General features: G+C 53.5%; 10 protein-coding genes across 10 annotated transcripts; 5 read left to right on the top strand and 5 right to left on the bottom strand.

Annotated features, from left to right (window-relative positions):
• Positions 1 to 193: 193 nt before the first annotated feature.
• On the bottom strand, positions 194 to 1,943 carry NUU61_002463 (putative arginine transporter; the record flags this gene model as incomplete). Its single annotated transcript, XM_056653045.1, has 2 exons — positions 194 to 1,689; positions 1,748 to 1,943. The coding sequence occupies 2 exons, from the start codon at positions 1,941 to 1,943 to the stop codon at positions 194 to 196; spliced, it is 1,692 nt and encodes a 563-aa protein (XP_056514112.1).
• A 542-nt stretch (positions 1,944 to 2,485) lies between these two features.
• NUU61_002462 (MARVEL domain-containing protein) lies at positions 2,486 to 3,046 on the bottom strand (the record flags this gene model as incomplete). Its single annotated transcript, XM_056653044.1, has 3 exons — positions 2,486 to 2,579; positions 2,627 to 2,909; positions 2,968 to 3,046. 3 exons carry the CDS (start codon positions 3,044 to 3,046, stop codon positions 2,486 to 2,488), a joined length of 456 nt encoding a protein of 151 aa, XP_056514111.1.
• Positions 3,047 to 3,811: 765 nt separating this feature from the next.
• NUU61_002461 (O-acetylhomoserine aminocarboxypropyltransferase/cysteine synthase family protein) lies at positions 3,812 to 5,274 on the top strand (the record flags this gene model as incomplete). Its single annotated transcript, XM_056653043.1, has 3 exons — positions 3,812 to 3,858; positions 3,911 to 4,409; positions 4,504 to 5,274. 3 exons carry the CDS (start codon positions 3,812 to 3,814, stop codon positions 5,272 to 5,274), a joined length of 1,317 nt encoding a protein of 438 aa, XP_056514110.1.
• Positions 5,275 to 5,897: 623 nt separating this feature from the next.
• On the bottom strand, positions 5,898 to 8,338 carry NUU61_002460 (Nrd1 complex RNA-binding subunit; the record flags this gene model as incomplete). The annotated part of the gene is made up of 6 exons (XM_056653042.1): positions 5,898 to 6,413; positions 6,494 to 7,519; positions 7,555 to 7,655; positions 7,718 to 7,814; positions 7,909 to 8,154; positions 8,219 to 8,338. The coding sequence occupies 6 exons, from the start codon at positions 8,336 to 8,338 to the stop codon at positions 5,898 to 5,900; spliced, it is 2,106 nt and encodes a 701-aa protein (XP_056514109.1).
• A 1,422-nt stretch (positions 8,339 to 9,760) lies between these two features.
• cit1 (citrate (Si)-synthase CIT1) lies at positions 9,761 to 11,439 on the top strand (the record flags this gene model as incomplete). The annotated part of the gene is made up of 5 exons (XM_056653041.1): positions 9,761 to 9,868; positions 9,934 to 9,998; positions 10,065 to 10,149; positions 10,227 to 10,274; positions 10,333 to 11,439. The coding sequence occupies 5 exons, from the start codon at positions 9,761 to 9,763 to the stop codon at positions 11,437 to 11,439; spliced, it is 1,413 nt and encodes a 470-aa protein (XP_056514108.1).
• Positions 11,440 to 12,252: 813 nt separating this feature from the next.
• Positions 12,253 to 13,403, top strand: NUU61_002458 (putative mitochondrial DNA replication protein (Yhm2); the record flags this gene model as incomplete). The annotated part of the gene is made up of 5 exons (XM_056653040.1): positions 12,253 to 12,328; positions 12,394 to 12,418; positions 12,485 to 12,503; positions 12,554 to 12,650; positions 12,700 to 13,403. The coding sequence occupies 5 exons, from the start codon at positions 12,253 to 12,255 to the stop codon at positions 13,401 to 13,403; spliced, it is 921 nt and encodes a 306-aa protein (XP_056514107.1).
• Positions 13,404 to 14,470: 1,067 nt separating this feature from the next.
• Positions 14,471 to 16,083, bottom strand: NUU61_002457 (ubiquinol--cytochrome-c reductase subunit 2; the record flags this gene model as incomplete). The annotated part of the gene is made up of 4 exons (XM_056653039.1): positions 14,471 to 14,566; positions 14,647 to 15,506; positions 15,593 to 15,767; positions 15,844 to 16,083. 4 exons carry the CDS (start codon positions 16,081 to 16,083, stop codon positions 14,471 to 14,473), a joined length of 1,371 nt encoding a protein of 456 aa, XP_056514106.1.
• Positions 16,084 to 16,699: 616 nt separating this feature from the next.
• Positions 16,700 to 18,785, top strand: NUU61_002456 (uncharacterized protein; the record flags this gene model as incomplete). Its single annotated transcript, XM_056653038.1, has 4 exons — positions 16,700 to 16,711; positions 16,766 to 16,822; positions 16,888 to 17,703; positions 17,775 to 18,785. The coding sequence occupies 4 exons, from the start codon at positions 16,700 to 16,702 to the stop codon at positions 18,783 to 18,785; spliced, it is 1,896 nt and encodes a 631-aa protein (XP_056514105.1).
• A 388-nt stretch (positions 18,786 to 19,173) lies between these two features.
• Positions 19,174 to 21,324, bottom strand: NUU61_002455 (phosphate-sensing transcription factor PHO4; the record flags this gene model as incomplete). Its single annotated transcript, XM_056653037.1, has 2 exons — positions 19,174 to 20,772; positions 20,842 to 21,324. 2 exons carry the CDS (start codon positions 21,322 to 21,324, stop codon positions 19,174 to 19,176), a joined length of 2,082 nt encoding a protein of 693 aa, XP_056514104.1.
• A 729-nt stretch (positions 21,325 to 22,053) lies between these two features.
• On the top strand, positions 22,054 to 24,284 carry NUU61_002454 (uncharacterized protein; the record flags this gene model as incomplete). Its single annotated transcript, XM_056653036.1, has 3 exons — positions 22,054 to 22,660; positions 22,730 to 23,182; positions 23,239 to 24,284. 3 exons carry the CDS (start codon positions 22,054 to 22,056, stop codon positions 24,282 to 24,284), a joined length of 2,106 nt encoding a protein of 701 aa, XP_056514103.1.
• Between the last annotated feature and the right edge of the window lie 360 nt (positions 24,285 to 24,644).

Here is a 24,644-nt window from a genome sequence, read left to right as displayed (position 1 = left end):
CTAGGAAGAAGCGGCGAGGCAAAAGAACCTCGGCATGTTGACATTCCCCACATCCCAGGGACACCCGTCATCGTCACATCTTCATCTTCTACTCGGCATTTCCTCACATGCCACTTCACATGAAAAGATCTCGGATATATGCAAAAATTCTTATGTACACAATGCCATGCCTCGATTATATATATATACACAGTCAACCGCTAATCCACCGCCATACTTTGCCGTACCATGTGGTCGGCTCATTCGTCTCCCATGACTCGGTTTCAGGGTCAGTCCGACCGGTGTCCAGGTCCGCCTCCAGTGGCTTGACAAACGCAGGACGGAAGATCAGCTTGTGGCCCACATACAACACCACAAAGAGGATCAGGCTGAGGTAGTTGATGAAGAAATCTTCGACCGAGAAGCTCGGGATAAACGAGGTGAACCCCTGCGTGATGATAATCAAGATGTTGAAGAACAGCCCGTACCACGAAAACCATGGCTGCCACATAGCCTTGTACGGGAGTACATCGCGGGAGATGTTGCGCGCCTTGAGCGCTCGTTGAAAGGCGAGATGGCACGCGTTCAGCGACGTCCAAGTGATGAAACCGGCCACTCCGGAGATTTGGAGTAGCCAGGTAAACACATTGCTGCCCGCGTTAGACACGTTGAGGAACCCCAGTAGCCCAAAGAGAGCGGTAAAAGCCACACTGAAGTACGGCACGCCTCCCTTGGTAGTCTTCTTGAAGAACCGCGGAGCGAAGCCCTCCTGCGCGAGGCCGATCAAGATTCGACTGCCGCTATAGACGTTGGAGTTGGCCGCGGAGAGGACCACGGTCAGAAGGACGGCGTTGATGATCCCGGGCAGAACCTCCACCCCGGCACGCTTGGCTGCAATCACAAACGGCGAAGCATTGGCGTTATTCGCATTAGCCCCGCTACCCTCGCTAGCCACGAGACCTTTATCATAGGAAGGCACCACAATCCCAATAAAAAAGATGGTGAGGATGAAAAAGAAGATGATTCGGAAGAAGGTCTTGCGAATAGCCGAGGGAACGGTTTTGCGAGGGTTCTCGGTCTCGCCCGCGGCGATACCAACTAGTTCGGTGCCTTGATAGGAGAATCCAGCTTGGATCAGCACCGACCAGAAGCCGACAAACTTAGCCACAGAGTCGTGATGTTTGATTTTGTAGGCCACGAACGGACCGGGGTGCACCCAGTAGGTAAATCCGAGGTAGCCCTCGTCGCCGACGCCGGCATTCATGCAAATGGCGAAGATCATGAATCCAATGACCGTGATGATCTTAATACTCGAAAGCCAGAATTCCATTTCACCGTAGAAGCTGACGGGGAGCATGTTGAAGATGATGATCAAGACCCAGAAGATGGCGATAAAAATGGCGATAGGGATGCTGTCGTCCCAGAATTGGATGATCAGCCCCGTTGCAGTTAATTCCAATGCAAACGTCGAGGCCCAGGAAAACCAATAGATCCAACCCATGGCGAACCCCAGGCTGGGATCAATCAAACGGGCTGCATATGAGGTGAAGGAACCGGGGATCGGGATATAGGTAGCAATCTCGCCGAGAGCCATCATGACGGAGTATACAATCGATCCGACGAAGATATATGCGATGAGGGCGCCGACCGGTCCTGCATTGGCAATGGCCGTGCCACTTCCAATGAACAGACCTGTTCCTATCGTGCCACCTGCGAGGAGTCAGCCGTTGAAGAGAAAAAGAAAAAAACGACACGATCGTAGACTCACCGATGGCAATCATCTGTAAATGTCTGCTCTTCAACCTCCGCTTCAAATCTGGCAGCGGATTTGACTCGCGACTGGCGCCATACTTCTCATAATCCACATCGTAGCTAGTAGGAGTTTGCGCCTGAACCTGTGTCATCGGTCCATGGGAATCCATCTTCCCCTTCTCCGATGGCGCGTTGGTCACCTCGTCCGCCATGGTTGAGAGAAAAGATATGGGCAAAAAGAGGAAGCACGATGGGCAAGGAAATTCCCAAGTCAAAAACTGCACCCGGGGCTCCACCTTTTGCCACGGACAATAGGCGGGAGCCGACTTTTTTTTTTTTTTTTTGTGGAGAAGCGTGTCTAAGAGACTCGAAGTATGAGATCGGCGATGAGGGGAAGGATCGGACTAGTTAGGTAAAAGAAAGAGAGAAAAAAAAAAGAGAAATGCACCCCAGGAAATCCTGCGAAGGATTTAGGTGAACACGTCCGAGCAGAAGCCATTTAATGGATTTTCTCTCAAAACTACGTTCGCATCTCCGAGAAAAAGTCTGCCGGGTGGCAAGGGTCCGAGATAATGAGAATGAGAATGAGAATCACCTATTACTTATGAGAATCATTATCTTGTGCACGCTAAATCCCCCCCCGATGTGACATGCCATCGGCGAGCCCGGGTGCCGATCGATGCCCCCAATCAATTGGCTGTTTCCGGCTCTTATCATCCACGGTAATCCACTCACTCACCTCTCTCTCTCTCTCTCAAACCCCGAGATGCGCATTACTATGTTGTTTCGTGTTCCCGTGATTCCTCAGGTCGATGATCGAGAAATAACATGTCACGGCAAACAGTACCCTACTCTCGGGTTAGATATGCGCGCTCTTGCTCGACCCGACACTGACCATTCAAATGATCCAAAGACGGTGGTGGCCTGAAGGGCGCGACAAGTACTCCACCGACAGGCCCGTGGCGGAGGCAGTACAGCGCCCATGGTGATGAAGCCCGCAAACCAGAAGATCATCGTGATGATCTCGATCGCAGGTATAACCAGGTGATGCGCAATACGGAACCACATCGACGCGGTGGCGAGATAAGGGACTGCAATCAAGGCGGTCCAACACCCCAGGAACAGCATGAAGTTGACCGTGTCCGAGAAAGCCCATTCATCGCGAAAGGAGTCAACCACTAGAGATGATAGTCAGCCTGAGCGATAGGGCGATGCCCATGGGAAGGAACCACGGACCATATGCGGTCAACCCGAGTACAATCAACCCGAGGATGGCCTGTGCGATCCGCACCGGATAGACCCATGGAATCTGCATGTTATGAAGCCTGGATCCCGATCTCGAGATGAGGTGGGAGATGGTTATTTGGACCACTGCGTCATCGATAGGGCTGACATGGGTAGAAAGCCCAAGGTATTTATACTCGCATTAATAGTGCTGCCTGTGACCCCATCTGACGAGTGACTGGACTGAGTGATCACTGAGCAATCTTGGCTGCAATCCTGGCATATATACCTTGATGATAGTAATATGTCAGAAGCAGTAACCCTCTAAGCCTACCTAGGTCTACTGTTCATGGTCGGATAGAGTCAAATAGATAACCTCTACCCTATAGGTTGCGGTATGCCAAGGCAGATAGTATAAAGAAGAAGAAGAATAACAATATTATTATTATTATTAGTATTATACTCCTACACTCCCAAGTATGAAATAATTAGCTATTTATTAGCTATTTACTAGCTATCGATACATCTCATATCCCCACATTTCTACTCTCATATGGTCTATATTCCTGGAACTTCTAGCTATAAAGATATCGAGGAACATACTGGTCTATAGCAATTTCTCCCTGTTGCTTCAGCGAGGTACAAAGTTTGGCCATTCACTCGCACTCGGATCACGCCATCGTGTGTCCCCCGCCATTGTAACTCCCCCCTTTTTCTTGGTCTTGGGTCTCCTTCTCTCCGCATTGCAATTGAATTCCTCTATATTCTTTCCTCCTGGCTTCTTGTATCAAGAACTTGTCTCTTGTGTTCATCCCGCGTTGGCCCCGGTTATCGGCTCCCCCGCATTTTTAGAACCATGTCGGATCAGCATCTCCACTTCGATACGCTCCAGCTCCACGCTGGGTAAGCAACCTTATCATGGCCTACAAAACATCCCCTGACCTGTTTCTTCTAGGCATGAGCCGGATCCTGCAACCAACTCTCGCGCGGTTCCCATCTATGCGACAACCTCATTCGCCTTCAATGACTCCGCTCATGGCGCGAGGCTATTCGGCCTCAAGGAGTTTGGAAACATCTACAGCCGGATCATGAACCCGACAGTCGATGTCTTCGAGAAGCGCATTGCTGCTCTCGAGGGCGGTGTTGCCGCCGTCGCGGCTTCGTCGGGCCAGGCCGCCCAGTTCATGGCCATTTCGGCCCTGGCCCACGCCGGCGACAATATCGTCTCTACCAGCAACCTGTACGGTGGCACTTACAATCAGTTCAAGGTTCTTCTTCCCCGGCTGGGTATTACGACCAAGTTCATCCAAGGCGAGAAGCCCGAGGATGTCGCCGCGGCCATTGATGATCGAACCAAGGCTGTCTACGTGGAGACCATCGGCAACCCCCGCTACAATGTCCCTGATTTTGAGGCCATTGCTAAGGTTGCTCATGAAAAGGGGGTTCCCTTGGTGGTGTGTTTTCCCTCTTTTTTTTTTTTTTTAAGCCTGGGATATTACGTTCACTAGAACTTTCTTTACTTACCATCACTCTTTCACTTTCCTCCAGGTCGATAATACATTTGGAGCCGGTGGGTATTTCATTCGTCCCATTGACCACGGTGCCGACATCGTCGTGCACAGCGCCACCAAGTGGATTGGAGGCCACGGAACCACGATCGGTGGTGTAGTGATTGACAGCGGCAAATTTGACTGGGGTAAACACGGAGCTCGATTCCCGCAGTTCATCGAGCCGTCCGAAGGCTACCACGGGCTCAAGTTCTGGGAGACTTTTGGCCCGGTTTCATTTGCAATCCGCGTGCGTGTCGAGATCCTGCGCGACCTAGGTTCAGCTCTCAACCCCTTTGCGGCGCAGCAGCTGATCCTGGGTCTGGAGACGTTGAGTCTGCGCGCCGAGCGACATGCCAGCAACGCCCTCGCCCTGGCCAAGTGGCTTCAGAAGAACGAGCATGTCAGCTGGGTCTCGTACCCCGGTCTGGAGGACCATCCGGCGCACGAGCTCGCGAAGCGGTATTTGAAGCGCGGCTCTGGTGGTGTGCTCTCGGTGGGCATCAAGGGTGGAGCGACGGCCGGAAGCCAGGTGGTTGATGGCTTCAAGCTGATCTCCAACCTGGCCAACGTCGGCGACTCCAAGACTCTCGCTATCCACCCCTGGTCCACGACTCACCAACAACTGACGGACCAGGAGCGTCTTGACTCCGGGGTCACCGAAGACGCAGTCCGCATCTCGGTTGGCACGGAGCACATCGACGACATCATCGCCGACTTCGAACAGTCGTTCCATGCCTCTCAGGCTGCTTTGCCGGACCGCAGCACTTGAGATGGCTTCGGATGATAATTTCTGGTTGGTAGCCTGTGTTTTATGGCGAGATATATACTACTAGGTCTTGTGGACTATGTCAGATATGGTGACGAGAGACGATGGTTTTACGAACTGAATTGGATTGTTTCTAATTCTTTGTCTCGCGCATATTATCCAATCACACTACACAAGCAGACATATATATCCAGATGAAATTTATGACCTAAATTCAATCCCAAATTGCATACATTATGTCTTCATCCTATGAGCCCCGGTGGAAGGTCTACACAAGAAAAATGATCCAAATGAAGAGCATAATACATTTTTTGAATTCTACCCAGCTCAAGGGTGTCGCTTCATTATGGGATGGTGCAGGCCATGCCGGGGACCATGCAAGTAGTACACACGAAGAAGCAGGAAAAAGAAAGATGAAAGCACAAAGAACCTCCCCACCGAACCGAAGCCAGCCCCATCGACTCAGCAAGTCGAGGCTGATACAGAACCCTGCCATGAACGCCAGTTGCCCGTTCCCGTTCGGACAACAAACCACGATACCAGATGCATGTAGATCGAAAAGGAACCCCGGGGAAGAAACTGAAGACAGAGACTGAAGAAGAAAAAGTAAGAAGAAAAAAAAAATTTCAACTACCCGGACCAGGAGGGGGCGGCTGGGTAGTGGGCATTGAGCCGGCTTGAGCACCACCCATCATGAAACCAGGCGGGAGCATGGGCATGCCAGGGAAATTGAAGCCGTAAGCAGGGACGGCAGGTGCAACAGCCGGGTTGTTCATGTTGGGCATGTCATGGTCACCGGGGCCGGGGCCAGGGCCGCCACTGGACCCTCCACCGTAACCATCACGGTCCTGGCGACGGCCAAATCGATCGGGCTGCGTGCGGGATGAAATGGGACCACGCTTGCCACCGGTGTCGGTCGCAATGCGCCTGCTGATGGCCTTGGAAGACACACCGGCGCCAATTTCGATATCAGGTTCCTCGACGACCATTCCAGACTCAATTGGGCGTCCTCCAGTTCCACCATATTCGGCAGTGAGCATCCACTTGCGGTCCGCCTCAGTAAGGCGCTCGACCGGAATTACGCTGATACCAGTCTGATAATCGCTGCAGTCGCGGGGGCCGAAGCCAACACCCCATCGAGTCTATTTATCCATGTTAGAAACCTCCCCCCCAAAAACGAATTCAAAGCCAAAAGATGGAGATTAAAAATCAATGTACTTACCCTGAGTTGCATCTCACCCGCCCGGTACGATTCCATGCCATCGCGGGCGCTCATGGCATCTTGGCGGCTGATCATCTTGATGAAGGCGTGGCGCTTGTCGATGTTGACAATACAGGTCTGGACAAGTCCGAATTGGCCAAAGAGTGCTCGCAAGTTGGCCTCAGAGGACGTGACACCACCGACGAAGAGAGTCCGACTCAAGACCTTGATGTTGCCCTGACCAATTGAATAGTCCCATTCGATGAGTTTGGGACCTGGCGGTGGCAGGTTGGGGTCCTTGCGAGCGGGCGAAGGGGAACGGCGGCGTCGTCCAGGAGGACTGCGTTGACGATAGTCATTACCCCGACGGCCTCGAGTATCGCGCGGGTCTCCGCCCCGGCGTCCAGGAGAATCAGCGTGATATTCTCCATAGACAGGGCTGTCACGGCGACGAGGTGGGGATGCGGTGCGGCGTCTGTCCCAGCCAGGAGAGCGGGAGCGGCGGCGATATCCTCCAGGTGGAGAGCGAGGGTAGTCCCTCTCACGATCACGGTCATCACGAGTCTGAGAGTCCGGGCGGCCCCAGCCACCGACACCCTGCCCAGGCATTGCCCCAAACCCAGGAAGCGGGCCAGCATTCATACCACTCATGTTGTTATTGGTCATGCTCAGAATTTGCAGCGCGGTGCCCCACTGCTCCTGCGGGATCCCCTGGGCAGCAAGCATCTGGAGCAGCTGAAACTGCTGCGACAAGGCATTTGGATCCGGCATCGCAGGAGTAGGTTGTGCAGCAGCCTGTGGCAGCATTGCCGCCAATGGGTTTGGTGCAGAGGCCAAGGGATTCGGTGTCTGACCCTGACTCGGCGGTTGAGTGAGGGCAGGATTTTGAGCAACACCCAAAGCTGCAAACGGATTGGCCATGGCACCACCCACAGCATAGGGGTTGGGATTCGATGGTGCCTGCGAGGTCGTGTCGGCAGAAGAGACAGGCTGTGGAGCCGCGGGTTGGGTAATGGCTGGAGCCGCAGGGGCTGCAGGCGCAGAGCTCTGTTTGGCCATGTCAGCCAAGGCCTTCAGGATACTTGATGTATCCTGGGTTGCTGGGGGTTGGCAGGCTGTTGCGGAACTCCCAATGGGTTGAGATGCGGCGCAGGAGAACCTTCGGGAGTGGTTGATTCAATAGCTACAGGGGATGAGGTCAGATCAATCGTAAGGGATCCAGGAAGAAACAATGACAAAGCTTACCTTGAGGAGCATTCAATTTCTCCTTGAATGAGGCGAGCATAGGAGGAGGGAAAGTGTAGCCTCGCTCCCAGATATCAACCAACTTCTTGATTTTTTCCTATAGGCAACGCGATACGTGAGTGACTCGGTCTATGAAGAACAGGGCAGCCCCTGCATCCAAAGTTGTATGACACTATACTTCTAATGCGTACCTTTTGATCTTGTGGAGCATTGTTTATGATGTCGGTCATGAGAACGGGCAACAGTTCAGTCACTCGATTGACACCGGCGGCGAAGGTCCCGTCAGGCGCAGAACTCCCGTGGGGCTGGCCAGCCTTGCGTGCAGCTTCTACCCACTGTCGAGTTACAGAGTCTACGACATAGAGTACGCCCAGTTTGTGGGTGCCCGGTGCCTTTTTGAAATGGGTGTAGATCTTCTGGACGAGGACAGATTCATTCTGTAAGATTGAGTTGGTTAGCCTGTCATTTCTCCCTCTCCACGCTCTTTGAGAGTGCTCATACCTGAATGTTGGCGATGCACAAGGTGGTGATGCTGTTGATCTTGGATCCTGATACTCCCGGTGGCTTCAGAGCCAGCATGGACTGGAGGTAATTCTCCAGTTCTGCTACAGCCGAAGACATGATGCAGCGATTGTGCAAGATAAAAGAAAAAAAAAAGGCGATTTGCAACAGAGGTCCCAATCTTATGCGTAGAGGTTGTAACGTAGAAAGGTGAAAGGTGAAAGATGGGTTGAGAGTCACCGATCTTGCTACTTTGAAAAAAAGAGCAGTCGGATAAGAGGATTATTGCGAATCGCGCACAAGTATCTTAAGTGGCCTGTGCTTTCTTCACTACAGCGGATTCACTGTCGAAACCAGAGAACTGCCGCCTACAGCTGGGATACAGCCTAGCGATGATGTCCAGGGAGCTGCCTGGCGGAGTACAAGTACGAGGTACAACCTAAGGCGTGTGTAGTGAGAGAGCCAGGACTGAAGGAGAGAAGAAAAATTCCAAGCGGATTTACTAGAGTACAGAGAATCCGTGGGAGAGTCAGTCAGAGATAGAAAATTTGATGGAAAAGGGCGATGGAGAAGGAGATGGGAAGATGAAGGAGAAGAAGGGGAGAAGGAGAAGTCACAGAATCTGTCTGGCGCTAGTCTGGATTGGGGAAGCATCATATATCACGTGAGCAAATGATTTTCTGCGCTCTGGGTGTCTGTTGCTGGCCCTACACATAAGGCATCTTTTTTTGTTCTTTTCTTTCCGTTTCATTTTCTTCTTTCTTTCTTTCTTTTTATAACACATCCCTATGGAGACATAGTGGATTTTAGAAACCAAAGGCTTCTTTCTCTCTCTCTCTCTCTCTCTATTGAAAATACAATAAAATATAATTTCACCCACTAGTATATAAGAAATATATCTCTCTTCTGCCCCCTTTCAGCCATTTCCCTCTATGTACTATGACATCGAGGATGTCGCGATGTAGAGCCTTGCCTGATTCAGACACACACCGGGGCTCCGGAATGGCAGCACGGGAGAAAATGGCGACTTGCCGACGTCACTACCCTGGGCTCGGGCATACCTGGCTTGTGTATTGCCCATACCGCGTCACATTCGGATCTTGGAAAGCTCTCATCGTCTCTGTCCGGTCAGAATGTCTTTTGTTTTCATTTATTATTATTATTATATTATAACAACAACAACAATCATTGTTTCTAGACCTGTTTTCCACTTACTCTTAATAAGGAGTTCAAATCTACCAGAGAGACAATACAATAATAACAATCTGTATCAAAGACAAACCGTGTTCCCTGGCGCCGAATGCAGCCCCTTGGCATCTGCCGGCAGCCCGAGACTGCGCGGTATATACTGTTGGGAAAAATTACACTAGACGGCCTCCCGACAGCCGTGACGGTACCGGCTGTAATTACGGCCAAATGGAAAAATCCGAGAAAAATCCAGAGCTCCCGGTATTTCTTTCTCTTCTTTTCCCTCCTTACCATCCTCTCTACCTCCCACCCACTACGAGTCCAATCCCTCTTGGTCTGACTCATTTTTTGATCATGGCTACCTCTCTCAGAATTGGTACCGCTCTGCGGTCCTCTGTTGCGAAGCCCGTGCAGTCTGTGGCCTTCAACGGCGTGCGCTGCTACTCTTCCGCGAAGGCCAAGGTACGTGTCCCGTGTCCCGCTACCGTCGAAAACCAATCGCATGCTAACAACGTTTGACTGTTTAGTCCCTCAAGGAGACCTTCGCCGACAACCTGCCTGCCGAGATCGAGAAAGTCAAGAAGCTCCGCAAGTATGTGTGAAACGTGCCCATCTCCAACTCAACCAAATTGCTGATCGTCGAATCCTATTTTCACAGGGACTTTGGCAACAAGGTCATTGGTGAGGTCACCCTTGACCAGGCCTACGGTGGTGCTCGTGGTATCAAGTCCCTTGTCTGGGAGGTCAGTTACCTGGAAATCTTTCGTGCTCTCGCCCGGCGCGCTTTGGAAGGGAGGACTAACCGCGATGCCGTCGATAGGGCTCTGTCCTCGACTCGGAGGAGGGTATCCGTTTCCGTGGTCGCACCGTAAGTTTTACATCTGATCAAATCCTTCGGTTTCATCCCTTTGCTTACCTATCCCTAGATCCCCGAGATCCAGAAGCTCCTGCCCAAGGCTCCCGGTGGTGAGGAGCCTCTGCCCGAGGGTCTCTTTTGGCTTTTGTTGACCGGCGAGATTCCCTCGGAGCAGCAGGTCCGTGACCTGTCGGCCGAATGGGCTGCTCGCTCCGACATCCCCAAGTTCCTGGAGGAGCTCATCGACCGCTGCCCTAGCGATCTCCACCCCATGGCCCAGTTCTCGCTGGCCGTGACCGCTCTGGAGCACGAGTCGGCCTTCGCCAAGGCCTACGCCAAGGGTATCAACAAGAAGGAGTATTGGAGCTACACCTTCGAGGACTCGATGGACCTGATCGCCAAGCTGCCCACCATCGCTTCCAAGATCTACCGCAACGTCTTCAAGGACGGCAAGGTCGCCCCCGTCCAGAAGGACAAGGACTACTCCTACAACCTGGCCAACCAGCTCGGCTTCGGTGGCAACAGCGACTTCGTGGAGCTGATGCGCCTGTACCTGACCATCCACTCCGACCACGAGGGTGGCAACGTCAGCGCTCACACCACCCACCTGGTCGGCAGTGCCCTGAGCTCGCCCATGCTCTCTCTGTCTGCCGGTCTTCAGGGTCTGGCTGGTCCTCTCCACGGCCTGGCCAACCAGGAGGTCCTCAACTGGCTCACCAAGATGAAGCAGGCCGTTGGCAACGACCTTAGTGACCAGTCGATCAAGGACTACCTGTGGTCCACCCTGAACGGTGGCCAGGTCGTGCCGGGCTACGGCCACGCCGTCCTGCGCAAGACTGACCCCCGCTACGTGTCGCAGCGCGAGTTTGCCCTGCGCAAGCTGCCCGATGACCCGATGTTCAAGCTGGTCAGCCAGGTCTACAAGATCGCCCCCGGCGTTCTGACCGAGCACGGCAAGACCAAGAACCCCTTCCCCAACGTTGACGCCCACTCCGGTGTCCTCCTTCAGTACTACGGTCTGACTGAGGCCAACTACTACACTGTCCTGTTCGGTGTGTCGCGCGCTCTGGGTGTCCTGCCCCAGCTGATCATCGACCGTGCTCTGGGTATGCCCATTGAGCGCCCCAAGTCCTTCAGCACCGATGCTTTCGCCAAACTGGTTGGCGCCAAGCTGTAAGCGTGGAAAATGAGGCTGTTTGGTTTTTAAGGTTTTGTCTCTATTTATTTATCTTTTTTTTTTTGTTTTCATGGGCCCGTGCAAAAAGCGGGTTAGACATTTGTATTATTTCCTTGAGAGAGAGGTTATTTCATGTTGTATGATAGGGACTTGACCGGTTCGAGCGGGCCTTGTAACAGCACATCCACGTCCAAACATGATTGTTAGAAGTACTGGTGTTAGCCTCCTTATTGTAGAGTTGGACTGACGGCTACTTGGGTAGAATCGAGCACACGGATTGTTGGGGACTCAACCAGACCCACCGTTGCTCAAGGAATCGTTTTTTTTCTTCTCAGACCGAAATCTACCTACGTAGACCTAGGTATAGCTGCGGTCTGCCTGGAGATGTATACATCTCGACATGGTGAATCATGATAATCTCAGAAAATAAATAATAGAAATAAATAGTACTCAGAACCACAGCACTATTAAATGCCTTCAATCGCCGATTGCGCCGACCGACGGACCTTTCCGAGGTGTGTGGTATGGGAAGTACTCAGTACCCGCTGGCATGGGTGGAAACCTGGGGGTTTCGAGGTGCCATGTACTGCTGACTTACCCAAGCTCCCTGAATGCCCCCCCCCCCCTTTTAAGACCGTTTGGCTTTCGCCTTCTTCTTTTCCTTTTCCCGCACCTTTTTGCTCCGATTCAGAACGACTCTTCCGGTCGTCCTTGCTCTTTTCTTTTCTTAAAATCTCGTGATCCCTTAGGCGACGAAGCCCCCTACATCCCTTGGTCAGGGCCCCTTTCAGCATCCCCCCCCCCGTTCCAGAGATGTCTACCGCTACCCCGGAGAAAGCCTCGGCTCCTACGCTGGAGAAGAAGCCCGTCAAGTTCAGCAACCTGCTGCGTAAGAGATCCTTTTGGCTTTGAAGTATCTAGACTATGATTCTGACAAGATTCCTCGACATATAGTTGGCGCAGGTTTGAACATGTTTGAGTATGTGACCCCGGTTGAATCGATGGAAATAAAAAGACCAATGATGCTAATTCAATCAAACTACAGGGTCACGTCGTTGGGACAGGTACAATCGCCCAATGAACACTTCGGAATCACAAATGCTGACCGTTTTAGCCGCTGGAAGTGATCAAGACAACCATGGCCGCGAATCGGGGCGACAGCTTCGCCGGCGCTATGGGTCGGATTTGGGGCCGTGGCGGGATCCTCGGTTGTAAGTCTCCCCAGTTCCTCCGATGTCCGCAACTAGTGTGGGGGTGCAGTTCCGTCTAACGTGGGATGGGGTTTAGACTATCAAGGACTCATTCCGTGGGCCTGGATTGAGGCCTCCACCAAGGGTGCGGTTCTTCTGTTCGTTGCCTCCGAGGCGGAGTACCAGGCCCGGGTGCTCGGCGCGAACGACTTCTTTGCTGGTATCAGCGGTGGTATGACCGGTGGTATCGCCCAGGCGTACGCCACTATGGGTTTCTGTACCTGTATGAAGACGGTCGAGATCACCAAGCACAAGATGGCCGCGCAGGGTGTCAAGCCGCCCAGCACCTTTGCCACCTTCATGGACATCTACCGCAAGGAGGGCATCCGGGGCATCAACCGCGGTGTCAACGCTGTGGCTATCCGCCAGACGACGAACTGGGGCTCGCGCTTTGGTCTGTCGCGTCTGGCCGAAACCGCCATCCGCAAGGTGACCAACAAGGACGACAGCCAGAAGTTGTCGGCGATCGAGAAGGTCCTGGCCTCGAGTCTGGGTGGTGGCCTGTCCGCCTGGAACCAGCCCATCGAGGTTATTCGCGTCGAGATGCAGAGCAAGACCAACGACCCTAACCGGCCCAAGAACCTGACCGTCGGCAAGGCCTTCAAGTACATCTACGACAGCAACGGCATCAAGGGTCTCTACCGAGGTGTGACTCCTCGTGTGGGCCTGGGTATCTGGCAGACCGTCTGCATGGTGGCTCTTGGTGACATGTAAGCCTCTTTCCGTAGCCCTTCTCTTTTTGGGCTTTGTTTCTACAACCTCAACTACCCTTCATGTGAAACCTCGGGCTAACCAGTGGGTCTCCGTTGTACCGAATAGTGCCAAAGAAACAGTCGAAAAATTGACTGGCGAGAAAGTCACCGCGAAGCACTAAAGAGAAGGTTTGAGATACCCTTCTGCTATGCAGCGGCAAAGGAAAATAGACCGGGAGTGGGAACGTTCATACAAATCCATAATGCGTCTGTCCCTGGAGGGAAGCACAGACTCGATACCCATTCAAATACATTGACGGTTGTAATCTCATTGGAAAAGTCTTTATGGTCTCGTGTTTGGCTTCGGCCTGTGTAGCGTAGCTACGTAGCTAATCAGTCCGATCTCTATGGCTGAAGCTGTATGACTCGCCCAAGTGCACTCCGATCACAGGCATAGTCCCCCATCTCCCGAATCCCGATAATTCCCGACTGCTTGGCGGCCTCGAACTATGCCCCTGCCACAGCCAACCACGATCTCCGCCCCCCCCCCCCCCCCCCCCAAGCAGGGTGCAAGTAGAATCATCCGATTTCGGAAGCGCCCATCGGCCCTTTCTGCACACATCGATTTTGGTCAATTACAATAATATTTAAGTACAGTATACACGGAGACGCAGGGTCACTTCTATAGCGCGATCCCTGTCGGATCTGGGGCCCCCGTATTGCTGGGTTGGACCTCGGCCGAGTCAGAACTTGCTGAATGGATGATATGCAAGAGGACAATGTAGGCTCTTAGTGCATAAGCAGTGTTGGGTAATACGGAAGAAAGAAATATCTCTCAGAGATGGCCCGAGTGACTATTGCGAGGAGTTAACCCGACAGAGCTCTCTACACAGGCGCTCTCTCCCTGGTCAAATCCATCAAGAGATCGCATCAAATAAGGTACAATTGTATTACAGTCAACTGACACCCTCACAACACAAAGGAGATATCGGTAATGAATCTAGGCACAATTGGTCACATCAAATCCAAGACAGGGGGAAACACACTTCTTCCCTCACTCTAGAGTGTATTGTATACAACAGGGGGTTTTTAAACGGTCAGACCCAGGTCCTCCGCGTAGGGGAGCTGGAAGACATCACCGACGCTGACAAGAGTGGCCTTGCCAGAGAGGAAAGAGTTGGCAGCCTGTCGAGAAACCATTAGTATCATGAAACCCGACACCAGACCTTTACTGGCAATTTCAAAAGGGGGATTCAGAAACATACCGCCTTAACTTGCTCCTCAGAAACATTCTCAAGAGCCTGGGCAATCTCGCCAATCTGGTAGGGCTTGTTGCCGTGGACCAGGCCGGAACCGGTGGCCTCGAGACCGGTCTCCAGGGTCTGAACAGACTCCAGGGCGCGGAACTTGGCCAAAGCAGTGGCCTTCTTGATCTCCTCGCTGGCGACCTCACCGGCGGCGGCCTTCTTGAGGGCGTCGACGACGTTCTTGCTGGCGGCACCGATCTGGTCGGCTTGGCCCGAGAGGGTAACGGTGAAGAGACCGGCATCCGAGTAGGCGAGGTTTTGGGTGTTGACGCGGAGCTGCGAGAAGCCCTGGGTGGCCTGCGACAGGAGCGAGAAGCCCGGGGTCCACTTGATGGTGGACTCACCACCCAGCAGAGCAGCCAGGACGGATGCCTCAGCCTTGTAGCCCGCGGTGCCGAAAGCGCTGGAACCGGGGAAGGCAATCACAACAGCGTTTCCGCCTTTGGACGGAATGCGCTGCTCACCACCGAAGTACTTGGTGGCCTGAGTGGGCTGGAGCTTGTACTGACTGGAGGAGCTGCCAGTAGGGAGGTCCTTGAAGAACTGACCCACCCACTTGGACAGGTCGGCGGAGTTGGGGCCGCTAGCGACCAGGGAGACGTTGGACTTGGCGTAGGCATCCTGGGCAAACTCAGCCAGGGCATCGGCCGACACGTACTTCTCATAGGGCGAGGTCTCGGACGGGGTGATGGGCGAGCCCAGGCCACGGTGGAAGGCAATGCCGTGAGCGGCGTCGACAGCCACATTCTCCGGGTTGGAGTAAACAGCCTGCTGCTGGAATTTGAGGAGCTTACTAACAACCTCGTTCAATTCGTGGTCTGGTATTGGGCATCCGGCCGAGTCAGACGAACGGTTGCATTTTTCCCACTTTGCGCGCGGCCAATGGCGCAAAAGACGGACTTACCTGGGTACTTGGTCTGGCTGGCAACCTCGGCCAACAGCTCTGTGAAGTATGGAAGATCGTTCGAGAGGAACTTGGCCCGGAGGACGAGGTTTTCGCGCGAATGTGTCGACGAGATCTCACCGCCCAGCAGTTCGACCTCCCGAGTGATCCGAAGCGCCGACCGCTTGAGTGTAGACTGATGAACGGATGACTATGGTTAGCATGGACCCAAAAGGAGGTCTATTGACACCAATTGATGTCGCAGAACCGACCTTGAAGGCGAATTTCTCGAGGGCATCGGAGAAGCCGGGGAAGGGCTGGTAGCGGGAGCCGGCCTTTGCCACGAGGGCCAAGGTGCCAGTAGGACCAGCGACGTCACGGGTGGCAACCTTCACACCGGCAGCATCGGAGACGTCGTATTGGAAGGCCGGGTTGGCGGCAGAGGCCATGGCCCGACGGCCAACGGAGAGCGCACGCGGCGCATTTCGGCTGAGGGTAGACTGCGACAGCATGGTCGCCTGTGCCGGGAAAAAGTGATGGGAGAGGGAGAGGAAGAAGCACGAACCCGAGTGGGGTTGAAAAAAAGGGGAATTGGGGCGGCGAGAGGGGCGGGAAGAGCGAGCAGGGAGAGAAGAGGCAGTTTGGAGGTTACGAAAAGCTTCAAGATGGGTTGATTACTCGGCCGCTGATTGGTGGGAGTGACGAGTCGGGACGGAGCCGGAGTTACTTTTGTTCGGGAATTCCCGCATGTTGCGATTTTGGCAGAAAACGATTGACTAGCATTTATGAAGGTAGATATTGATGTAAATTAACCTATCGAGAAATATACCTACATCTTTCTGCAAATATTTCGAGCCCGGAGTGTAGCTTCTTGAACCCGTCTATATGTTCTGGATATTGTGGCCCCAGGCATACAGTCACATGACCCATATCACGTGCTCTCGATCAGCGCGATAAGCAAAAAAAAGAACGTGGGAGCTTTGGACCTTGCTTTCCTTTACGCCAGTTGGGTCCGATGGGCTCGGAATTCCGGCACTTGACTGACCCCTCCATGCTTATTTTTCGGTGACTGCAATTGACACGCCTTGAGAATTGGAGGCTGGCGGATTCACCTCCGATCTCACCATCATGATGTCCCAAGTATGCGACTCATCCCACCAAAACCACTGACGCCTGTACTGATCACTGACGCAGAATGCCGCGGAGCTATGCGCGCTTCTGATTGAAGACAACTTTGGGGAGCTCTTCGCGGTAGGTCTGCATGAATTCGGCGCTGTTTGGTTTATTCAGAGCTGATGGTCTAACTTGGGGCATAGCGCATCTTCTCTACTCTCCAGCGTTACGAGCGATTGTCACTTCCTCGGCTGAAATTTCATTCCCACTTGACCGACCGCCAGCTGCATCATGGACTCTGTGCCATGATCCAGCACCACCTTGTCTACCACTTCACCTCCGTCGAAGACGGCATCACCTACTACGAAGCAAACCCGCAAGCTGCGTACTACCTTGTACGGTCTGGAAAGATTCTCCAGCTGATAGAAAACCGACTGGGGCCCTACGCAGCTCAGGTCATGGAGGCGATCTTATACCTTGGACATTCCTCCGTCAGTCACCTCGATATCCTTCCCGAGCTTCAATCCCAGAGACAGCAGGTCCCAAATGGGTTCGCGCACGACGAAGAATCCCGGACCAATGGGGACGGCCCGGATCATCTCGATGGGCCCAATGGGGATCATGTGGATGAGAAGCCAGCACGTCTTCATCCTACCATCAAGGCTCTTGCATCACACGGATACATAATTCGGGTTAGGGAAGCACACTTCCAGAGCCCCGATGATAACTGGCTGGATGCACATCGAATTGTCGCGGCTCGGCCACATATCAAAACAATGAAAGGCAAGGCCCAGCAGGCGGCCTTGCTGGAGAAAACGCTGGAGCTGGTCCAGGAGCGAACAAATGGAGACCTCACTGAAAGATTCATGATTGGTGGCCTGCCTCGTGGGGTAAAAAGGAAGTTTGGCCACGGTGCCTCGGATACAGTAAATCATAACGGTGTGAATGAAGATCATATGGTCGACGAAGAGAACGAATGGTCAGACGACGAAGACGGGTTTGACACTGTCCCATTGGAGGTAAGCTTTTTTTTTTTTTGCTCTACCTCGTTGTGAATTCTTGCAAGACATGAACTCATTCTATTTCACAGCCCGGGTTAGTGGTTCGAGTGAACTATGAGAAGTTGGATGTGGCCCTACGGAATGCTAGATTTATCGAACTTGCCGAGCAGGATTCATCTTCTGTCACTGCCGAGATTTATGATTGTCTTCTCCGCCGCATCGAAGCCAAAACAAAACACTGCCGAGATACTCCCGAGATCCCACGCGAAGGCGAAGAAGGAGAAATATATTCCGTTCCAATCCATCTCGAAGTGTTGACAGAAGATGTCGACCCGCAATTAGATCTTGCAGGATCTATCGGCCCGTTGGAACCTTTCCAGCCTGTGAACCGACGTGGAAAACGGCCGCTGGAAAATGGCGTCAATGGCGATGATGATGCCGCCGATACCGACGAATCGGCCGGGACCAGTCGCGCCTACAAGATTAACCAGCACCTCAGTCTCTTGGCACAGCCTCCTTATCGCTTCACATCGAGCTCGGTCGTCCACGGCGAGATTACTTGGAGGGTTGCGTTTCGTCACCTGGCACGCAAACTGCGACACCAAGAACTGGAACAGATGATCGAGGCGCGGTTCGGCGACGTGGCGCTGCGCATAGTACGCGTGCTCCAAGCGAAGGGCAAGCTGGATGAAAAGCGGTTGCAGGAGATCAGCATGCTCCCCTTCAAAGATTTGAGACAGACTCTAGCTTCGATGCAGGCGGGCGGATTTGTGGACCTTCAGGAAGTGCCGCGAGATGCGCAACGCCAGCCATCCAAAACCATTTATCTGTGGTACTACGACCCGGACCGGATTTGCAGCAGCATACTGGAGGACACCTACAAAGCCATGTCACGGTGTCTGCAGCGCATCAACTTCGAACGTGAGCGCGAGCGGGACTTCCTCGAGAAGACCGAGCGCAGCGATGTGAAAGGCAACGAGGAACGGTATCTTTCTGAGGGGGAACTGGAGAAGCTGCAACGCTGGAAGGCTAGAGAGGCCTTGTTGCTAGGTGTGGTGGCGCGCTTGGATGATATGGTGGCCGTGTTTCGCGACTACTAGTGGATGCGCCGAGATTTTGGATATGGAGTTTTTCGCATAAATCTGTACAGGGCTCATGAGCGACGATCTTCATTACGCAGTCTTCTATACAATGTAAGATGTGTAGCTTGGTGACGTTGGATAGTGTGTATTGTTCACACCAGTCGTAAGGTTTCCAGGAAGAAGAGGCAGAAGAAAAGAAGTAGAACAAGTCTATCTAATACAAGAATTATAATAAAACACATCAGCAAAACAGCCACCCATTCCCATAAAAGTCCAACACCAGCGCTCTCGGACAAAGAACAAAAAAATGATCATAACACATCGACGCCTGTTAGAAAATATCAACCCTATTTGTACCTCCAAAATCAATATGTATCCATGAGATATACCCGCCAGAGCTGTGAGGTTACTTGGATGCCTTGGCCGTGGAGTTTGAGACCCCATTCACTGCGGGCTCCTTGGGATCTTTCCCGTCTGGTTTTCCCGCCAGGTTGGCCTCGGCTGCCGCGAGTTTCGCAGCTGTTTGATCGAGAGTCATCTTTAGAGCCTTTATATAATCGATGGCCATCTCCACCGCACTAGCCTTGCTGATGGCCTGGTTGGCGGGCTTGTCTTTCTCCTTTTCGCCCGGCTTGGAGGTTCCCGCCACTGCTGCTTCCTTCGCCTGACGTGCTTGTACGAACTCCGGCGGGATAAGCGTTTCAATTTCCTTGAGGGCGCTATTAATCCGATTCCGGCGACCCTGCTCGGCAAGCTTGTGGTTCGTGCGCTTGGAGCTCAGGTTCTCGGCGAGGGTTTCTGGATATGAGACGCCCGAAGGGAGAGTGCCATCGAGAATGTGCTGGTAGTTCGATTTGGAGGCCAGGTAGAGTGCATCATGTGTTACGCCTAAAAGAGTTTCGTTAAGGTCAGTACATGCAGTGATCCTGAGAAGCTCTCCAAATTGGGACTCACCCTCGTTGCGCATGAGAGGCTGGATGCTCGGGCTAATCTTTGGCCGCAGCTGCGGACTGGCATGCGTAGAGCTCAAGCTGGGCCGTTTCCGAGCAGACGAGACTCGGGACGGTTCCGACTTTTTGGGTACGGACCCGGTCGGGGAAGGCATGGCGACGGTGCGTGGGCTGAATGCAACAGACCCGCCGGGAGTCCGATCGACTGTAGCAGACCGAGGCTCCAAGGCCGGAGTCACACTCGCCGAGGTCACCGGGCTGGCCGTGCCTGTATGTACGGCGGTATCGATGCGATTTACTTTAGGGCGCAGCTGTGTGGATGGGGTAGCCGCTTCTGGTAAGGCGATATCCTCCATAACCTCGTCCTGGAACTCGGGCTGTACGAGTTGCATTTGGCCACTCAGCTGGTTTGAATCCTGCGCGGGCTGTGACCGCTGGATGCGCATCAGCGTCGCGGGGGTGGCGGCGGTCCCGGGAGACTGCGCTGTCTGTGGTGCTATTGCGGGAGACTTGCGCGGCGGTGGGAGCGCCGGGGGTGGCATCAGCGGTTCAGACAATGGCTCGGGAGATACCGAGTCTTGGCCAGAACCTTCTGTGCTGCTGGCCTGGAGGGAGCGGACATCGTGGTTCTGCGGTTTGATGCCGTCCAGCTCCTGGTTGAGACTTTGGTAAAATTCCTCCGAATTGGCATTTACTAGAGTCCGCTTCCGTTGCGCCTGTGCCCGAATGGACGGCGACTGCTTCACCTTGTTCCGTCCGGCGAGTCGGGGAGTCGTTGACGGTCGCCGGCGATGAGTTTTTCGGATGACGCTGGGCGATGGCGGGGCAGATGCACCAGGGAGAGGATTCACCTCCGCAGTCGTGGGAACAAATCCCACATCTGACACCTGCCTTGAGGGGTACGGGTAGCCATTATTGGAGTTATTGGCATTTTGAGCCTCCAGTGCCGGGGACGTCAGAGGAGTGAAATATTCCCCAGGGATGGTATATTCTGGGAGTCGGAATTGGTTCTCCAATGGGGTCATAGCAGGAGAAACGAGGGGCGTGTACAAGGCCTAGCCACATGAGTTCCATATTCGATATCACAAATTTGACCGGGGGAATGGGAATGAGCGGTCCCGTACCTGTTCTTCGTTGATGCGCGCATATCTATCGTACATTTCATGGTTCTCCTCTGCGTGGTGCCCGTAGCGGGCAGCGTTTCCTTGCAGCTCGATGCTGTTGGGTGTGGGAGGGATCGCCGGTTGGCCCTGCATATAATGCTGGCTCGACTGATGGGGCATCGACTGCGAAGTTGGGGTGCAGAAACCCGGGGCCATGGGGGGAGCAGAGTAGGGCAACTGATGCGATTGCACCGGACCTTGACCGTTGAAATCCATGGCGAGACCCTCCATCTGACCGGGATACTGCACCTGGGGACGCGGGTGTTGAGTAATTTCTGAGTCGGTGGGGAGAGAATGCTGCTGAGAATGCGAATGGCCAGGTCCGTGCCCCTCGAGATCGGGAAACTGCATATTGAACTCAAGAAAATTGGAGAACTCATCCTCCCCCGGAATGAGCGAGTTCTCATGAAGTGGCTCCGGCCAGGACATAGCCGGTTGCTCCATGATGTTCGCCGGTCGGAAAGGATTGAGGAGGGGGAAGAAGTGGTGTCGGGTGGGAGAAGAAACTCCCTTGGTGGTTGATAGTTCAGAATTTGAGAGAGATCTCAAACACCGTACATGATGAAAAACAGAAGGGAAAGAAAAGAGAAAAATGGAAGAGGGGTCATGAGAGACACCAGGGGAGAGAGAACCAGAGAACCAGAGGTTGGAGGTGGAGATCAACCTTTCACGGGCGGATACACACTCGGCTTGAGGGAAGCGGATTTTCTTGTGGCGCTAAAGGCGCTAGGCCATGCACTTGTGCGATGGGGAAATGAGGTTCCTGATGTGCGAGAGATATAGTAGTCATACTATGCAATATACCCATGAATGTCCAGGATGTTCTGCTATCATCTCAAGGTACTTCTCAGTAGGCCTATTCCAGTATTACGAACAAAGTACCCAGTACTACGTCGGATACTACGTAGTATAGGGACTCTACCAGGATCGGATATTTCGATCTCTTATTCTAAAAATATAACCAGATTCTATTTCATTGTTATATTTTGTAACAATAACACATAATATGAAATAAAATACAAAGATGATCCTTTCATGCCCCGTGGGCTCATCGGGTATGATGCGATGAGGAGAGGGGGTGGCTTACCTACGCAGTCTTGAATCCATCCATGGGACATACCTAGTTATCATCTCTCCAGACACTCGTCTTGCTTCATCCTTCTAGGTGCCACTATGCGACCTTCTCCGGACATTTGTGCCAAACCTCCCCCCGGTTCCCCATCTCTTGACTCCTTTGATCCCCGCACCCCCGCGACCTTCTTTCTGTCCCGCAATCCTTCATCTGACCCGCCCAGTCCTGCTTCGGAGGATGAACTCCCCGCCGAGACCATGTATGGAGTGCACAGTCTTGACGAGAGCTTGTCCCAGTTAGCAACCTCTCCTCCTCCGCCCGAGCATAGTCTCCACTACGATCTGGGGTCCCCGATCGCCCGTCGACGGTCGACCCTCAAACCACGAGAATCACCCATGTCCGCTGCCTCCCGTCCACTCACTCCGCTCAACCTGAGCACCCCCGATGAGCCCTCGCTACCCAGTAGCCCCAAATCCATATCCAATCACTCGCTCCGTCCGCTGGATGACATCTCCATCACCGATGAGATTAACAGCCAGCCTGTTGGGTCGGGGGACGAAGAGGAAGGGCCCCGCACATCACCGCGACTAGGGCCTGGTGGGGCGTCTCAGTTGATCATGCCTAGTATCAGAATGCCTAGTCGGCGACCTTTCACCGAGCGCGGCAAAGCAATGGGCCGCTTCAAGGTACTTCTAGCGGGAGCTCCGGGTAAGTCCATAGCTTCGGATTATGCTTCTCCCTGCGTGTCGGCTGATCCGTGATCATTCTCTTGGACAGGAGCGGGGAAAACCTCCTTGATAAAATCCATTGTTCAGGCCTGCGAAGACATCGTGCATGTCGATTCACTTCCACCAGTAACCGCGATCGAGCGCCGGCCCTCGCGATCCCAGCCGGGGCCCATCGCCACGCATGGAACACTCTCTGCGATTTCCGAAATTTATGCCAGCACCAAGCCTTATCCTTCCTGGTGGTCGGACCTAGAGGATTCGCGGGTGTTGCGACGCCGAAAAAGCATCGGGGAAATCGTGCTTGAGCGGAATCTCTGTTTTGTCGACACACGAGCCACCTCGCTGAGCCGAGCAGGACAAACCGACGCCGTTGTGCAGTATATGCGCCAGCAATTACTCCGCGCGACAGCTGCTCTGAGCAGTTCTGGTGTATATTTTCAAAACTTACTGGCAGGCAATGGAGGCTCCCAAGTAGATGCCATCATATACCTGATTTCCAGTGGTATGCGATTCGTATGATTCCCCAAACGAAAAACCCTCGCCGCTGACCCGGTGTAGATACCCTCGCCGCTGACGTGGAATGCATTCGCAAGCTCTGTGAGCTGACCAATGTCATTCCTGTCGTGTCCAAATCAGACACTTTGTCCCCCGAGCAAATTACTGTACTCAAGGATCAATTCCACCAGCAAGCTCGCGATGCTGGAATCAAGCCGTTTTTGTTTGGTGACCCAGGTCCAGGCGGATCAGAACCTCAGCCTCCCTACGCGGTATCGTCAGAGAAAACCACCGACCTAGAAGTCATGGATGCTAGCACCCTGATGAGCCCGGACTACGTACAGCCGTTAGTCTTGTCTGAAATGGACACACTGGTGCGGAAGATGTTCGACCGGGATAATTTGGCCTGGATGCGCCACTCTGCCGCTAAGAAACTAGCGCAGCACCGTGATGGTTTTCCGTCTGTCCCGCCGACGACAGCGCCGCTGCTCAATGCTCTTTCGGGCCCTAGCAGTAGCGAAGTTGGATGGCGTGTGGCCTCGGGTGCTTCCATGGGATATTCCATCTTTTCCTCTGGTGGGTCGCCACCGAGCTATGCGATGGCACGCCTCACAGATACCACACAACATGAGGAGCGATTGGCCCAGGTTGGGCTAGCCCAGTGGGCTACGAATCTTCAGCGTAGCTTGCAGAATGAACGTGATCGCTACGCCGCGCTCGCCCGGGGCGATCGCGCTGTATGGTTGACGGAGCGGCTGAGTGAGTGTGTCGTCGATGGCTCGCTGGTGCCTCTGGCCCAGACACCCGGATTTCGTGGTCTGCACATCCCCTCAAGCGAGAAGAATGCGGACGGTGTCCGAGTCGTTCGATCACGGTCCGGTGAGGGAGCAACAGAATACCGGATTGCCAGTCTGGGACCGCACGACCCCCTGGGGGTAGTCGGTTGGATTGACGACCTCGGCCGTCGTGGCTGGGTGCTCGTTCAGATCGTCGGCAGCGTCGGGGTGGTCGGTGGGCTGGCACTCTGGCTCGCTCGCACCTGCGGACTACCGATTCGAAGCCTGGCGGAGTTGAATCTGGACTATTGGTGCGGGAGTGTGGATCGCTAATGCAAGCTTCACCCTAAATCCTTGGATGTCGGACATGATTTACTATTAATGAAGGGCATGGGCGGCTGTGCGGTTTTATTACAGCGTTCTCTTAATTTTTTTTATGACGATGGGAACAGAGGCGAGAGCCTAGGACGAGAGTCTAGGAAGTTGGCGTTTTGTTTTTCTTATTATTTTTTTTTATTCTCCGGAGGAAAACAGAGACATTCTTTGGCGCTCGTTGCTTGTTGGCTTTGATGCTGGAGATGAATGCGGACCATGTCATCGAACATGTGAACAACCCACACCAACAACCCAATATCATCACAATATCGAATATCTTTACATGGAGCAGGACGGATACCCCCGGCCTTACAGGGA

Source organism: Penicillium alfredii (genome assembly GCF_028826965.1).
Source record: "Penicillium alfredii strain IBT 34128 chromosome Unknown utg000004l_segment0_segment0, whole genome shotgun sequence".
Lineage (NCBI taxonomy): Eukaryota > Fungi > Ascomycota > Eurotiomycetes > Eurotiales > Aspergillaceae > Penicillium > Penicillium alfredii.
The sequence above is the reverse complement of the archived record's forward strand: the minus strand, read 5'-3'. Positions and strand labels throughout refer to the sequence as shown.